This window comes from Brachyistius frenatus, unplaced genomic scaffold (genome assembly GCF_029030835.1).
Source record: "Brachyistius frenatus isolate BFR_SWC_R1_liver_20210118 unplaced genomic scaffold, ASM2903083v1 Contig_166, whole genome shotgun sequence".
Taxonomy (NCBI): domain Eukaryota; kingdom Metazoa; phylum Chordata; class Actinopteri; family Embiotocidae; genus Brachyistius; species Brachyistius frenatus.
In genome coordinates this window covers 502997-520059 of record NW_027210765.1, presented here as the reverse complement: position 1 = coordinate 520059, position 17063 = coordinate 502997, and the positions used below count along the sequence as shown (strand labels likewise).

Genomic DNA, 17063 nt, shown 5'->3' with positions numbered 1-17063 from the left:
CAAGTCCAATCACACTGTCAAGGATGGAAGCATGTGGTGCACTCGTACCCGGACGGTGTGCTCTTATTGGTCCACAAAATTCATGTATGAAACACTGGACACTTTTCCAGCCAACCGTCACCACCGTGGCTTCTTAAGTGAAAAAGAGGGATCGCCATTTTGGAGGCCGAGGAAGCTGCAGCTGTCGTAGAATACCAGGCTATACAAATACGTTGCATACGTTCACACAAAAGTGTTTATTTTTCACAAAGTATAAATATACTGTTGTTGGATAGAAGCCATCGTATGTTTATTGTCTGTGTGCAACAGAGGGCACAATAACATGTTCATTTTTAAGTACATTCACCAAATTAAACCAGCAGATATCGTAGCAGGCGTTGCATTTAATTGTTAACGGTTATGTGTGACACGTGCAAGACGGCAGTTTGCAATTTGAACTAATCCTACACTGTCAAAATTCACGCGCTGCACATGTAAGTGCACTAACATGTTTGACTATATGTAAGTGCAGAAGTATGTCAACTGAGACATTGCAGCGGAAGTGTATGGCTGGAGGCGTACAAAACAGTAAAAAGGGATTTTTAATTTGAAACGGATCACATAATGACATTCAGACAAACACTGGTAACCTCAGACATTTGCTTTTAAGAAAGACAATCAGCTTGAATAGTTCATGCTTGCGTATATTTACCAAGCACAAAACTTTTTTTTTTTTGGAGGGGGGGGGGGCAATAAGCACCATTATTCATGAGTAAGATGTTGACATATTTACAGTAATATTCTGGGGTTGAACTGAAATGTAACGGCAGCTGTTTTGCTGACGCTAATGTTACACCAACAGACTTGTCTGCTGGTTGCACAGGTGCTGACGTTGCTGCTCCTGGCCTGCATCCACCAGTCCAGGCCACCGGTTGGGTTTGACTTCGAAGTTGTCCTGTGTCATCATCTGACCTTTTGGAGTGAGCCCAACATCGTTGTGAGGTTGACGTGACGTTGACTGCAAACAGAGAACATACAGGAAGTGACAGCTGGAACAAGTGAGCACCACATAGTGTCTCCTGGGCAGTTTACTTAGTATCATTATCAGTCATACAAAAAACCCGGCGTTGACTGGGAGGAGTGTCATTTTAAAGAAACGTCACGGTTAACACCCGGGACTCCAGAGTAAAAAAAAGCGCCAGTAGGCCTGTCAGTGAGGACAGGTTTCAGCTCTAATTGAAAATGCTCCTCAGTCTCGGTCAGAGTAGACTTCTCACGTATGAATGTGCCTCTGCGGCGCAGAAGAAGCCATCTGTAATAAACTGTTGCTATCATGAATAATCAACTATCAATTATGTGTACGTGCGCGCGCGAGACCGCTTGTGTGTGTGTGTGTGTGTGTGTGCGCGCGCACCAACCGGGGGTCATGCCAACATGGGAGGGACCGGACCGTCAAGTGGACAGCTCTCCTGACCGCCCGCCCACCGCGCGCACCACTCTGCACAGGGAGCAGCGCGTGAGATTTGATGCCAGCCGGAGATAGATGGATTGGCGAGGGAGGTAAAAACCTGCACAGTGACACAACTCGAGTAAAGAGGAGGCGTTTGATGAGTGAGAGTAAAACTGAGAGAGTTACGGAACACGGGACAAAATACAGAGGAGGAGGAGGAGGGAGGGAGGGAGCGGGAAATAGGCGGAATCCTGCTGCTGGCCGGTGTCTTTCTGTCCGCACCGATGTCTGAGGCCCTTCTGGTGCCAGTCAGCCGGAGTCAGCCCGAGACGGAGCGCACAGGAACGGCCGCTGGAGTCGAAAGCTTCGGGGGAGCGGACACCGCTGGAGCTCTTTCTCTGTGACTGAGGGTGAGTTAATTTTTAAACTTCACACACAGCGTAATGTTTGAAAAATTCCACGTTAAATAAGCTTCGAAGGTCAGTGTTTGCTCTTCTCGTCTCTGTGTTTATTTTTTCTTTCATACTGCGACATTAGTCCACCGCTGCCAATTAGTCACAGGACGCACCGCGGGCACGCGCGCACACACACACACACACACACACACACACACACACACACACACACACACACACACACACACACACACACACACACACACACACTGACAGCTCGCGCGTCAGAATGGCCAAAGCGGATTCCTCTCGCGTGGCAGAACCGGCAGATGTTGCCACGAGGAGGCTTCAAACGTTATATGATTTATTCAAAGTAACGTAATTATACCATAGATAGATAGATAGATAGATCACAGGATAACCATGAAATAAAAAAAATAAAATAAAAATAACTTAAACCAAAGTTAGCTTTTAAACAAGACAAAAAAAATAAAAAATATATATATATAGCTGACTCAAATGTATTCAGAAATAGCCTACTGTATATTTTAGATCTTGTTGAAAGACAGTGCGTACTTTCATCGCTGACCATATGTGCAGTTAGGGTTTATATTTATATCCTTATGTAATTCAGTTTGATCATAAAAACAGTTTTTTGATAAATGTGTACTGCTTCCAACAATATAGGCCTGCAACTATGAGCAAATTCTGTTTTTAACACATGTGGATAACCTGTTGGTCTATGTGATATTTTGTCCCCAAATGTTAGAATATGCTGTTTAATTAATTTGGATATAAATTTCCAAAACCTTTCATGCATTAACACCAGTGATTTATGTGTGCTTCATTTCATTTGCGTTTCTCGCTGGTCAGTTTTACCAGTGACAGCTCCAGCCGTCCAAGAGCACCATCCTTAAGCCTAATCTAGTGGTTAATATCTTTCATTTTCATTGCGCAGTGTTCATATTTTGTGCAGCTTTCCACTGGCTTTGAAAAGCTAATCTGTCCCTGATATAAGCGCATTGGTTGGCTTGCCATCTGGGCTGTATTATAGTAGAGGAGAGGGCATTTGAATAATTGATATTTAGCTATTTATAGGAGGATTATTCTCTTCATGTTGCACAAGGGGAACTGTGATCTATCTATCTATCTATCTATCGATCTATCGATCTATATCTATCTATCTATCTATCTATCTATCTATCTATCTATCTATCTATCTATCTATCTATCTATCTATCTATCTATCTGTCTGTCTGTCTGTCTGTCTGTCTGTCGATCTATCGTTCGTTCTTAATGCTCAACAGTGACGATCAAGTGACTCATTTGGTTTCGGATGTAAAACTCTGAGATTGTTCATGTTTTCATTTTTTTTTTTTGTCCAACTACCGTCCCTCTGTCAGTCTGTACTTACATCTGTCCATTTATCATCTGTCCATCTTTCTGTTCAGTGAGCTGTAGTGTATCCATCTGAAGTGGATTAGGGGTGTTATCAAAGCTAAGTAGGACTACTGTTCACACACACACATACACACACTACACACACACACACACACACACACACACACACACACACACACACACACACACACACACACACACACACACACACACACACACACACACACACACACACACACACACACATACATACATGCTGCTCTCACTCCATTTCACTCCACAAGGACCATTGACCATTGTTAGCCCTCTCTCAAGCCTCTTTTGCTTTTGTGTGTGCATGTGTGTGTGCGTGTGCGTGTGTGTGTGTGCGTGTGCATGTGTGTGTTTGACGGTAAACACTCTGATCAAACAGTGCTTAACAAGCTGCCTGAACTGATAACAGAGAGAGAGGAGGAAGAGAGGATGAGAGAGGAATAGAGAGGAAGGAAAAAGGGGCATCGGGAGGGAGAGGAGGTTACATAGTGAAAAAAAAAAAAAAAGGGAATGGGGATGTGTGTTTTTGATCCTGATTAAATAGTGAAATGTAGTGCTGTTATTCATTAGCCCAGTGTTCACAGTTCTCCACGTTACAAGCTTTTCCAGGTATTGTCAGGAATTTCATGTACAATTGCATACTGTGAGTGTTGCAAGTACCCAAAGTTTGCAGCACAGGTAAATAAAAGAAACGCAGCAAACAAATGGTCTGTAATTTTTCTCACACTTTTATTTTTGTGCTCTGCGCAAAGATTCATGTCAAAGTACAATTATCTTCCTCCGTTTTGTCATATATTTAAATGACGTTTGTGCTGTCTTGGAAGCACACATTCAAGAGCAACAGGAAGGACAGTATGAAGAGAGGAGGGTGATAGGTGATATGTGACAAAGATCACAGGCCACATGTTAACCCAAAACACAAGCAGCATGTAGCCTGATCCCCAGTCTGTAGACTTGCACTGACATCCTCTTTCTCTCCGTCTTCCACTGAATTTTTGTTCTGAGCTGCAATGTTGTTTTTTTTCTATGATGCGTTAGAAAGTCGTGGAAAATAATATCAACCCAACTGAGCAGCTGACCGTCTGAGAATTCATCTGTTCTGTGCATAGTTAAATGTACTCTCTTGAACACTGTCACAATGGATGCTTATATTTTTCAGCTTTGTGCAAGGACGGTGCAGCTCATTGTTGTCCCTGTCAAAGTGGAAGTGGCTGTGTTCTGTGATAAACCGGTGACCTGTTTTGCTGTCCAGGTAAGCGTAAGTCATGTTTCAGTCACGTTGTGATGGCCATCTATTCCCAGTGTAGTCACGAAGGCCGTGGAGAGACAATTAAAGAGACCGATTTAAAACCAACGTCAGTGGTCAGTTCACACAAATGACCTCAATTACAAATCCTCATACCGATTTCCTCATAGGTCGATTTCAACTGACTCCCAATACGATACGACGGTTTTTAGCGACCTCTATAGGACTAACACGTCCACGCGCGGAAGAAGCAACATGACCATTGGCTGCCAGACTTTTGTCGTCATAGTAACAATTATAAACACGCGGGTGATGCTCTGACATCGTCACAGTTAGGTTTAGGGAAAATATCATTGTTTTGAGTAATATAACCATTTCTAGGTACTTGATGTAACTTATATTATGTACGTGACATAAATTACGTTATGCGGGGTACGCACATTAAATGGATCGCACAAGAGGAAATGAGCCAACGTTGATTTTTGTTTTCGCACAGGATACAGACAGTTCTGTGTTTTTTTCCATCCAACCACTCCTAACATGTCTCCCTTTGTTCCTCCCGTTTTCACTCTTTACATTTCGTCAGCTGACTTCCTCCATTCCTCCCATTATAATTACTACGTACACGAGAGGTCGTAATAAATGTCAATATAGGTCGTTTTAACACCCTTCAACAATCGACCAGTGTGTTCATTTTCAGTATGTGGACGGTCTCTGCCTTTTACTTCAATACAGTGGAGCTGAATGGAATCTCATTGAAAATGACATTGAAAACAAATTAAAAGCCACTTCGCTCAGATTTTTGTTTTGCTGGGTAATCCACAGAAAACACTATCAGCCATTTTAAAAAGGCCTGTTTTCTTCTGCATAGAGTCGTTCCGTTCAGTAACGTTTCCATTGATTTTTTTTGAATGTCATTTTTCAGAGCTTTGAGCACTACCAACAAAACTCCATTATATACACACAGGTCTTTTTTTTTTAAGTGTAAGCTAGTACAACCTGGCCATACCAATGGAAATGTGCTGTTTATGTAATCATTTACAAAACACTCAAAACCTATTAAAAATAAAACGCACACATCAGCAGCAATAATGCTTATTGTCTCTGTCTTTTTCTGTCTCTCTGCAGTGATGGATTCACCCACAGATCTTTTCGAGGATTCTGCTCCCCAGATACATACTTTTCCTCCCACTCTCAACTCAACAGATCTGCCCGGAGTTCATCCTCAGGCCAGCGCCGGTCGCCCGAATCCTGCCTTCAGACCCCCTGGCTTCCCCCTCATCCACCACCTCTTCCAGCCGGGTGGAGGCGCCAGGAGGATCGCAGGGCTACTCAACACCAACCTGAGCGCGCACAGACACCTGGAAGACAGAAACCTGGAGGAAGACGAAGGAGAGAGGGATGGACAGGTGGATCAAGGGATGGAAGGAGGAGAGGAGGAAGTGATGGAGAGAGAGGACAACCTGTTGGGGGTTAGGAAGCGGCACAGTGAAGCCGCTCTCACGGCCGAATGGAGTCAGGACGTCCTGAAAGTGAAGAGGATGAAGATGGAGAGCCGACAGAGAGATGGGGATTTAGAAGAAGGAGGCAAGAGGCGTGAGGGAGGGAGGGAAGGGAGAAAAAGAGAGCGGGAGGAGCTGAAAGAACAGCTGGAGGAGGCCAGAGAGAGACTGCAGGCTCTGCAGGAGAAAGTGTGGAGGGCTTTTGGGGAAAAGCACTTAGCGCAGGAGGAGAAAAAAAGGAAGCGCAGAAATGGAAACAGTGGTGGAGGTGATGAAGGAGAAGGAGATGTGGGGATGATGGAGGAGGAGGACATCACAGAAGGGATGTATGATGAAGAGGACATTGATGGTGGAGAGATGGAGAAGGAGTCTTTATCCCTCCTTTCTGCTTCCCCTTTTGACAACTTCCACAAACGGAAAGAGGAGTTGCAGAAAGACAGAGATGGGAGGATGGAGAAGGGAAGAGGAGGAGGGTTGCACTTGGAGGGCGTGATGGAGGGATCTGGGTTGTGGTTGGACTGCGGAGGGCTGGCGAGAGGAGACTGGGATGGAGGGATAGAAGAGGAGGGTGAGGAAGGAGGGCAGAAGTTTGCTCAGGCTCTGAAGCTGGAGCTCGGCAGCGCCGTGGCCCGAGTCATCGACCGAGTCCTTCGCCTTTACACCGAGATGACGGATTTCACTCCGTCCTCGCCTCCGGCCGCCGTCTCTTTTCTCCCATCTGATGCAGGGAATGCTGGCGGGAAGGAAAGAGGAGTGTGGATGGGGTTGCTAACGAGAGGAAGACGGGTGGACATGACAAGAGGGAAGGAGGAGAAAACAGGAGGGCAGGACGGAGAACGACAGAAGCAGCTCCAAAAGATGAGCAACAGCAGCACTCTGCCTCCTGGACCGCCGCATCGCGCTGAACCATCAGACCTGACGATGCCATTGGCTGTTCAGAGGTCACCTGACACACGAAAGGCCTACCCACTCCTGGGCCCACATCTCTCTGCTCACCTGAACCCCTCCCACCCAAACCTCTCCCTGCATCACCCCTCTTTAGCTCGTCCTCCCCCTCTTTCTCACCCACCCCTCTTACCTCCAGCTTCACAACCCAAGGACCCCTCCTCCTCCTCCTTCCACCCATCCTCATCCTCCTCTTCCTCTTCCTCCTCTTCCTTCCCCGCGCCTCCCCCCCTCCTCCTCCTCCGCCTCCGCCTCTCCCTCTCCCGCTGCTCCACTACTCCATGCAGCAGCTCTTCTCCCGCTCGCTTCACCACCACCAACTCCCCCACCTCCCACCGTCCCGCAAGGACTATTTGAACTCTGACCCTTTCCTGGAGTTCTCGTCTCACCCCTCCTTCCCCCCGCTGCCGTTGCTCGGTCACCTGGACCCGTCGCTGGCACGCCACGCGCACGGAGGCCGGGAGAGGGGAATGAGAGGAGACGGCGGCATGAGAGGAGGAGGGATGGATGGAGGAGAGCTCTACCTGACAGCTGGGGGGATATCCTTTTGTCAGCATGCTGGAGGGAATGAGGGAGTGTGTGTGTGTGTGTGTTTATGTGTGTTCATGACACAATTATCACCTTAACTGGCCTCGTGTACGCCCAAGAGGGCTTGTCCCCCTGCCACCTGAAGAAAGCCAAGCTTATGTTCTTCTACGCGCGCTATCCCAGCTCCAACACGCTCAAGACGTACTTCCCTGATGTCAAGGTGTGTGTACCCCATCACAGTGCTGGAACAAAACTTTGTCAGCTGTTTAACAACATTGAAGTGAAAATCACGTGACAGACCTACTATTACAAAAGGCTAGTCACGCATATCCACCGCTTTCTTCTCAGTTCACGAGGGTTAAGTCTGCACCAGCCATTTTTAATATTTAATAGGGCTTGACTGACGCTATTGTGACAGTAAATAAAGTCTGATAATGATATATCGGCCAAAATTAATGGTTTTACATGAGTTACAGAGACATTGAAATTACTTTATTTCATGGAAATGATCACTCAAATGTGTCATGAATAGTTATGATAAAAAAAAAGACTGTGTATACCAGTCAAAGGTTTGGGTACACCCACTCATTCAACTGACTACTTTTTGCATTGGAAGGCAAAAATGAAGACATGCGAACCATAAAATAGCAAACATGCCTAATGGACAAATCCTTAGAAGGTCAATCAGTCCAGGAAATTTCAAGAACTTTGGAAGTTTTCTTAAGTGCAAAACCATTAAATCCTGTGATGAAAAAGGCTCACATGCTGCAGAGTTCCCAGCCTCGGAAATTTACAATAAACAGCACTTCAGATTAGTGCCCACATCAATTCTTCCCAGAGTTTAAGGAGCAGACGCATATTACCATCAACTGCTCGGAGGATACCGGATTAAAAAAAAAGGCCTTCATGGTCGAAAGAAAACACTGCTGAGGGAGACCAAGAAAAAAGGAGAATAGCTTAGACCAAGAAACACAAGGGATGGACATTAGACCAGTGGAAATCTGGACATTGGTCCAATTAATCCGAAACTTTTTTGTTCCAACCGGTATAATGGTATCTGCATGTTGTTGCTTCAACCATGGAGGAAGAGTTTTGATGGTGTGACCAGGCTTTGCTGATGACGCTGCTGTCAGAATTCAAGGCAACACTTAACCAGCATCTGATTTTCACTGAGAGGAACCAATAATCCAAAATGCACTTCCAGGCTCTGTAAGGTCTATTAGACCAAGATACACAGTGATGAGTGCTTCGCAATTTCACCTCGCCTCAAAATTGACCCAACTTGAGTGAGTTGAACTACATAGTGAAGCAAAAGCAGCCAACGAGTGCTCAGCATATGTGGGAACTCCTTCAAAAGTAGTCAGGTGACGACCTCATGTAGCTGGTTGAAAGCAAGCCAAGAGTGTGCAAAGTTGTTGTCAAAGCAAACCGTGGCTACTTTGAGGAATCTAAATTAAAAACACATTTACTTCCTTCAGTTCTTTATTTTCTTCACTGTTTTTGACCACTACATAACAATATATCCATATTTCATAGTTTGGAAGAAAAACCCTTGAATGAGTTGTTATGTCCAAATGTTTGACTGGTACCGTGCTTAGGAAGACTATTTTACATTTGAACAACAAACTGCAAAAGGTCACAGTAACTGTAAATCTGTTCATCAGTTATTTAAGTTGATTTTTTTTTTAAAAGTTACCACTTTTAAATAATGACTTTCGACGACCTTCTAACCAGTGAAACAACACAATATCCAATATACAGTGGATTGACTCCATAACCAAAGCATGAATGAAGAGGTGCTCCTTATTTGCTTCAGGCTCCTCCCCAGGTAATCTTTTTTTAAAGCTTATATTACGCACAAGTCAAAGTGAAGTTTTTTTTTTTTAAAGATTTATGTAGGAAATATTCAGGAAGTTCCTCAGAACTGGCATTGTGTTTACTGTGCTAAAGCCTTGATTGGCCGTGAGATCCCATGACTTAAGAGTTTCGTAGAGGTTATTTAAAAGCAGTATTGGCCCGTACGGGGATCGAACCCGTGACCTTGGCGTTATTAGCACCATGCTCTAACCAGCTGAGCTAACCGGCCATGTTTAATAGGCAATTATGGATTATTAATTCTGCAAAATGAGTCTAGAAATGGTAAATATGAAAAACTCTGTAACCATTTCTGAACTAATTTTACAGAATTAATAATTCATAATTGATTGATGTTCACTTTCAGCTGAACTAGCATTATGTTTACTGTGCTAAAGCCTTGATTGGCCATCCCATAACTTAAGAGTTTTTCAGAGGTTATTTAAAAGCGTTATCGGCCCGTACGGGGATCGAACCCATGACCTTGGCATTGTTGGCACCACACTCTAACCAGCTGAGCTAACCAGCTATGACTTGTTAATAGGAACATGGTGCATTTTTGTGCAATAATAGCCATCATCATTACTTGACGTGTTGTTTTTTTTTTTATTATTGACAATCAGTACAGCCAGTACACTCTCGATAAGAATCATATTAAAAGTGGACCTTTCAAATATGCATGCAATGCAACTATTTTAATTTATGTTGTGTTGTGTATCCCTAATTAGCTGATATGTTCAGCCAGTCAATATTATATTTGTGAGGCATACGCATTAGGGAAACACAACTGGAGTTTCCATCAACTATTAGATTAGATAGGACACACTTTTATTGCCCTCAAAGGGAGAAACTACAATTGATGCTCAAACTAAACACAAGCAGAAGTTCTGTTGGCAGTCAAATGTGTATCGTCATTGTAAATGGTAAAAAAAAACTGTTTTATCAAATATTCATGTCTTCACCTTCTCACTTCCTCTCCTGTTGTCCAGTTCAACCGCTGTGTGACTTCCCAGATGATTAAATGGTTCAGTAACTTCAGAGAGTTCTTCTACATCCAGATGGAGCGCTTTGCACGCCAGGCTGTCCGTGAGGCTCTCACCCGGTTGGTTTGAGTTGACGCTGGTTCACGTTCAACTCATTGTATTTGCAAGACTTTCATTGTGTGACTGGGTCTGGAAGGAGCTGGCACGTTGGCATAGGATATTTACATCCAGTTGGATTCATGCATCAGATGCTGTCCATATATTTTTTTCTGCGTATTTGATCTATTGTAGACAGAAATAATGACTAAATGCAGAACGACAGTAATTTGTTGTATCATGCAAACCCTTTCCGGTTTCGTGCATCACTACAGCTTCCTCCCCGACAGTCATCCACTTCTGCTATAATAAACTATAACAAAGAACCTGCAGATGAAAGCGGTTAATAATTTACATGGTATCTAGATCCTTTTTTTTTTAATGTTGAAGGAAACTTTTAATAATTTGGTAGGACGTTTGGGAAACAGCTTATGAATCATTTCTGATGTGAATTTGTGTGTATTCAAAGAATTTGCTGATTTCTTGGTAATTACTAGAACTGTTCACACCTACCACTCCTTTCTTCTGCTGCACGTATTCTGCTATGATTCATCATTCGCCACCCATCATTAAACCGAGTCTATCTGTGTGTCTGCGTAACCCAGGGATGGTGCACCTCGTCTGGGCAGAGAGACTCAGCTGCGAGTGGGTCGTGACACGGAGCTGTACCGCATACTGAACATGCACTACAATAAAAGTAACATCTACCAGGTGAGGAGAGCATGTCAGTGTGCACATAGTCTGTTTTGCACTTCAGCTGTAGCTTTCAGCCTGATAATTGTCTAACTACATATAGTGCGTGGGTGCTTTTGTTATAGTTTGAGGACCTTGAGTCTGATTGGCTCTCAGTTTTCCCTCATGTCACATTTTGGTAATACAGGAGCAACACAGGGCCACATGAATGATTTATAATGCATAGATTCATATATAAATAGGAAATTCATCTCAATCCGCTGCCTGTAATGATGTGACCTCGGTAAGTATGCAATGCAAGATGACTCCTGCTCTGCTGTATTTTCGCTATGTGAATTAGATGATGAGCAGAAGTCAGAGCATGCCTTTAGAGAGACTGTAAAACCAACAAGATAAAAGAGGTGGTCATCTGCTGCCTTTTTAAATATACGAGGGTAGATCATAAAGTTCAGAGACGGCTCCTGTTGCTCCTCTTGTGTTGTTTGATCAACATCAGCGCCTGTGTTTCACGTGTTTTATTGGTGTATCTGCGATTGTCACCGTGGACTTGATCAGAGAGTGCACGTCAAACTTCGTGTCAAACGCTGGAAATCGACAATGGAGACCCTTGAAATGCTACAGGAAGCATGCAGTGATGAAGCAATGAACCAGGAGGGGGGTTATGAGTGACAATTGTGTTTCAAGAAGGGCAGAACGTCACTGTCCAAGACTGAAAAAGGAGCGTCAGGGCCGGAGCCAGCAGGTGGGTTTCCTTTGATATTGGCTGAGATATGCACCGTGAATTTGTTCCCAAGGTAAAAAAAAAAAATTAAAAAAAAAGATCAAATATGCATCTCTTCACCTTCTCACTTCCTCTCCTGTTGTCCAGTTCAACCGCTGCGTGACTTCCCAGATGATAAAATGGTTCAGTAAGACTGTCAGCACAGAGTTCCACTGTGGCGTTCTGAGGCGTCTGAAGGAAAAACCGGTGGCTCTCCGGTTCTCCAACCTGACAACATGGCCGCTCACAGTGGGTTAAAAACGTGGAGGTTTCTCACCCCTACTCGCTGGATTTGGTTCCCTCTGACTTTCTTTCTGTTCCCCGAAAATGTGTCACATACTTTGATATGCTCTCAAGTTTCAGCTCCATGATGACATTGCAAATACGCACACACCCGTGCTCACAAAAATGTGTGTAACTCCGGTGCTGATGTTGATCCAACAATGGAATCCTTACTCGTGAGGGTTACAGCTTCCCCCGGCTCCGGTCACATCACGCTGCTGCGCTCCATTCGCACGCAACAGGAGCCGTCACTCAACGTTCTGATCGCCATTCAAATACAGCTCCACCGACACAATGAGCACCTTCTCCTGCTGAGGTTGAATGTCTTTACTTTTACCGTTTTCTCCATTGCAAAACACTGAAGACATCGAAACAATTAAAACCCTCATATAATTCTGTAGTCGGCAAGTATGAAACATCCAAAATCTGTCGTGAATTTTAGATTCTTCAAAGCAGCCACCTTTTGCTTTGCGAGATGTCTCGCAGCCAGCTTCGTGAGGTCGTTACCTGGAACGCCTTTCATGGGTTTACCACATATGCTGAGCGCTTGCCGGCTGCTCTTTCTTCACTCTGTGGTTCAAGCTCATTCCAAACGGTCTCGCTTTGGTTTTAGTCGGATGGTTGTGACAGAGTCCAGGTGATCCGAAGCAGCACTCCATCGCTCTCCTTCTTGGTCAAACAGCCCTCACCGAGCCTGCAGGAGGTTTTTTTTAGTCGTTGTCCCGTAGAATAGTCTCTGACAGTGCACCTTTTTAAGCGAATTAATCGCCGTAGCGACCCAAGTCTTGGCAGTGTCTTCAGATTTATTTCAAGGACTCAAACCCTAATAAACTTTACCTGTTGTGTGAGTATATGAGTGAATACAATACTCATGTCCCGACCCAACTCTTCCTATTAGTGGACACTCAGCCAGCCAAATAGTTCGGCACCGGTCACTGAGTGCAAAGCAGAAGGGTGTTGCTGCAGCATGTTGAGGTTTGTTTCACAGTTGCCTTGAATTCTGAATAAATCACCAAATGTTTCTGCCACTTGAACTCTGAAGCTCTAATGTGACATGTTGTTAATTGTCCATCTCTGAGACTGGTCCCTCTCAGCAGCCACTGCAGCAGTAACTCTGTTCCCTTTACTCATCTGAGCAGTTCTTTGTCATTGTATGGATCACGACAGTAGCTGTACAGAACCTCTTTGCTATATGCCAACACACTCTCTGCACTACACACTTCCATTACCTTCTCGAATGGCAAGATAATACCAACGTAGTGCAAAGCTGCAATAAAAACAAACGGTGGCATATTTTGGTGTGTTTGTTTTCGGTTTACTGCTTAATCACATATGTAGACATGTTTGATGCCTTCAGTATTGTTCGACAATGTAGAACAATCTTTCTCCAACAACACCAGTCATAAAAACAAAGAGAAACCCCTGAATGAGCAGGCGTTCCCAAACCTGGGACTGGTACACCGTATTTGGATTTTTGGTTCCTACAATAGTGTTCAGAAATGTCGACCTGTGAGTGATGGGGACTGAGTGTATGGCTGAGCTTCTCAATATTATAGTTGACTACGAATGAACCTAAATACGTCAGTATGGCGGGAAAATCAGTCACAGCTTAAATGAAAAGATCTTGTCTTATGTAGAAATGAAAATGAGGTTCATTTTCTCGTTCTTGAAATGAAATATGCTGAGATTTTTTTTTGCCTTTATTTAGTGCAAAATGCTCCCAACTATTCGGGTGCATTCAATCATTTTCACTTGTGAGAGGTTGTGCAGGAGAAAGACACTTGAAGTGGCGTAATATCTCGCTGACCTTCTGAGGGGGGGAACGTATGAAAACAACCATCTGTTATTAAGTCTCATTGGATTTATATACATCAAATTCTCCAGATGATCTGTGGTCAGTTGGTTTCATGAGGAATTAAAAAATACGATCAGTTCTGTAGCTGCAAAAGAAAATGTCAAAGCCATGTCAGGATTAAACACAAACTAAACTGCCTCTGTGTTGTTCTCACACACACACACACGCACACGCGTGTTGTGAGTTTATTAGTTGTTTGTGTCTCACCTAAATTTAACCTGTGCAGATCTATGCACTGGCCTCCTCAGGTCGCTGCCATCGTACATGCTGGCTCACCGGTCCGCCTCGCTTTAATGTTTATCGATGTAAGCGAGTCATTATGTAAGGTTTTAATTTAGACCCGTCTTGTTCTCAGTACAGTACAATAAGTCAGAGCACTGTTCTGTCATTACTCCCCGCAATGATGAAGCCGTAAAGTTCTCCGCTTGGACAGGAGCAATAAAACCAACAGGAGCTTCAAGGACATTACAACCATACACAGAGATCAAATCAGACAATTCGGTGAAAACACCTGCGTGGATGCTCTGAATGGTAATTATAAAATGCAACGATAGTATTGCGCTTCGTATGAAGGCGTAAAAAAAAATGATTTACTGCTCAGAAATGAAGAGATAAAACCCCGTCGATACTAAAACACAGGTTTATACCGAATTTCCCCAGCGTGGGATTAATAAAGTCAAATCTGATCTAATGTAATCTAATGAGAACCTCCCAACCACACACACAATTTACTGAAAACGGCTCCTCCTGACTTTGACTAAATCTTTTCTGACAATAGCAGCAAACTGGAGAAAATACAAGAACGTATTTCTTGTAATATTAAAACAAATCGTGGTCATACAGTTTAGGATTAAATTGCTGCTTACAGTTATGATTACACGTGGTGGCTGAGTTAGTTGTTCGGCATCATTTCTGCTTTTTCAGTCGAGCGCATTTGTAAAGTTGATTTTCAAAAGCATCCGCAGTTTGAAAGATGTAAACGTTTACACCTACAAATATTTCATCCTGAGAACATATCTTTGTGCGCAGGTCCCGGAGAGGTTCATCGAGGTGTCCGAGGTGGCTCTGAGAGAGTTCTACTCAGCCATTTGGAGCGGGAGAGACAGCGACCCCTGCTGGAAGAAAGGAATATACAAGATCATCTGTAAACTGGACAGTCCCCTGCCTGACGCTTTCAGACTGCCTGGTTGTCCAGTCGGCTGATGAATGAGCCTCCTTTCACCTGCTGCAGATACACAGATGCATGCTCAAACATGATTTTACTAAAAGAAAGGGAACTCTATTAGAGCATTTATAAAGTGGTCTGAGGCAGCCCAGTTTAGATCTACAATTCAGTTCAGTCGCTTCAAAAAGGGGGAGTGGGGGGATATTTGGGAAATTAAAAGCATTTTTATTTCTTGGCTTAGTTTGCCGAGGACGACACATAAACGCCGAAAGCGACAGTTTCACAGGCTCAACGGTCGACTGACGCACTCGAGCAAGCAGCTGCGATACGAGTCTTGTGAACGCACTTATGGAGGAACGTGACCGTACCATTGATTCAATATGGACGGAACAGAAACTCCCTCTCCAAACATTCCTGAGGCAGTCAGTTGACTTGTGAAATCACGGCGCTTTGACACAGGTCTGATAAAAAAAAAATTTTTTTTAAATAAATAAAAACCAGAGAGCTGGAATTTCAACGTCACGGAATTTATGCATCGCTGCTGTGGGCGGTTTGTTACCAAGACCGTAAGGTGGCTGCGTTTCCAGATGCACCGGCCACACAGTGTTTATCCACGTGGCAATATAATGTGCATTCCCTGACAATCCGGTGCGAATTACTGCAATTCATGGAACAAAAACACACACACACACACTGTGCATCCATTCAGTGGGAAAAGTACACGTTTCAAATACTTTCAGACAAAGAGTCCACGACCTGAGTCCACACCAAGTTTCTCCGATTAGATAATTGACCTGGTTGCCCTCAACACCACAGCGAGCAGCGTTCCCGCTCAAAATATTCCCGATTCGTCTCGCAGTAGTCTCCCTCAGGGGTGCTCATCATTAAACGTGAAATATTATTGTTTCACTCGAAATGACCTTTTTATTGTTGCCTTGTGTGGCCGCCGGGATGATTTTCTTTTTCTTCCTCCGACAACGCGAGGCTCGTTTGTAACGTCAAATAATGTGTTTGGTTAATCGTGCAATTTTTAAAAGATGGAAGTTGTTTCATAGCACAATCTGGTCGGTGGGTTTCTTCTGCTTGTAATATCCATCTCTCTGTTCAGTATGAAATTATTATAGAGCTTTTGTACATGACAGCACAATGTAATTACAATTCTGCCAAGAGGGAAAATATATTGAATTCAAAATAGTCAAATTAATGTTTCGTCGTTTCCTCGGTGTACTCTTATTGTTGAAATATTTACTTACGTTTTTGTATTCTTTTAATGTGACGCTGATAAATAGGCCACTTGCACAACGAGTATATATATCAACATGTGTTTTCCCAAAGAAGGGAAACTTTCACTCTGTATATCATGACTCTTTTTGACTGGAAGAAACCTTCATGAAAACGGTGGTGAGCAGCCCAGAACTCTTTGTGACGTGTTTCCAGGTGCATGTTTCCTAGATTTGCATTTTGTATCGTGATCTCTTCTGTTTCTCTCACCGCTCTCTCTCTTTTATACATATTGTATTCTTTAGATCTGTGCCTCGTTCAAAACTTTTGGTGAATTTTGGTGTTTCAACTTATCGGCGAATTAAAGTGATACCAGGCTTGTGTCCATAACTTCTGGTTACCTGCTCGACACACACACACACACACACACACACACACACACACACACACACACACAGTTTCTCTGGCATTTTTTTTATTACTCACAAGCTGGACAAAGACTCCTGTTAAGTGAAGATACATGTTCCACACGGCAGGTTTAGTTTGGTATTTTGAGGGAATGAAGAGGTTGCTCTCGGGAACAATAGACACAGGATGCGCATTTCAATATAAATGTCCCTGAAGTCTCTTCTTTTGGGACTTTCTGCGTCCACATTTGAGAGCCACTTGGGATCG

At 43.8% G+C, this 17063-nt stretch overlaps 1 protein-coding gene and 2 non-coding genes across 3 annotated transcripts; 1 reads left to right on the top strand and 2 right to left on the bottom strand.

Moving 5' to 3' along the window:
* Window positions 1-1449: 1449 nt before the first annotated feature.
* prox3 (prospero homeobox 3) lies at window positions 1450-15631 on the top strand. Its single transcript, XM_069716970.1, is given in 8 exon segments — window positions 1450-1839; window positions 4418-4510; window positions 5633-7177; window positions 7180-7490; window positions 7592-7699; window positions 10323-10435; window positions 11018-11123; window positions 15032-15631. Coding segments are annotated over 6 exon segments (2355 nt in total). The 5' UTR covers window positions 1450-1839; window positions 4418-4510; window positions 5633-5634; the 3' UTR covers window positions 15206-15631.
* trnai-aau (transfer RNA isoleucine (anticodon AAU)) lies at window positions 9492-9565 on the bottom strand. Its single transcript has one exon. It is a non-coding gene; the product is annotated as a tRNA-Ile (tRNA).
* Window positions 9789-9862, bottom strand: trnav-aac (transfer RNA valine (anticodon AAC)). Its single transcript has one exon. It is a non-coding gene; the product is annotated as a tRNA-Val (tRNA).
* Window positions 15632-17063: the final 1432 nt, after the last annotated feature.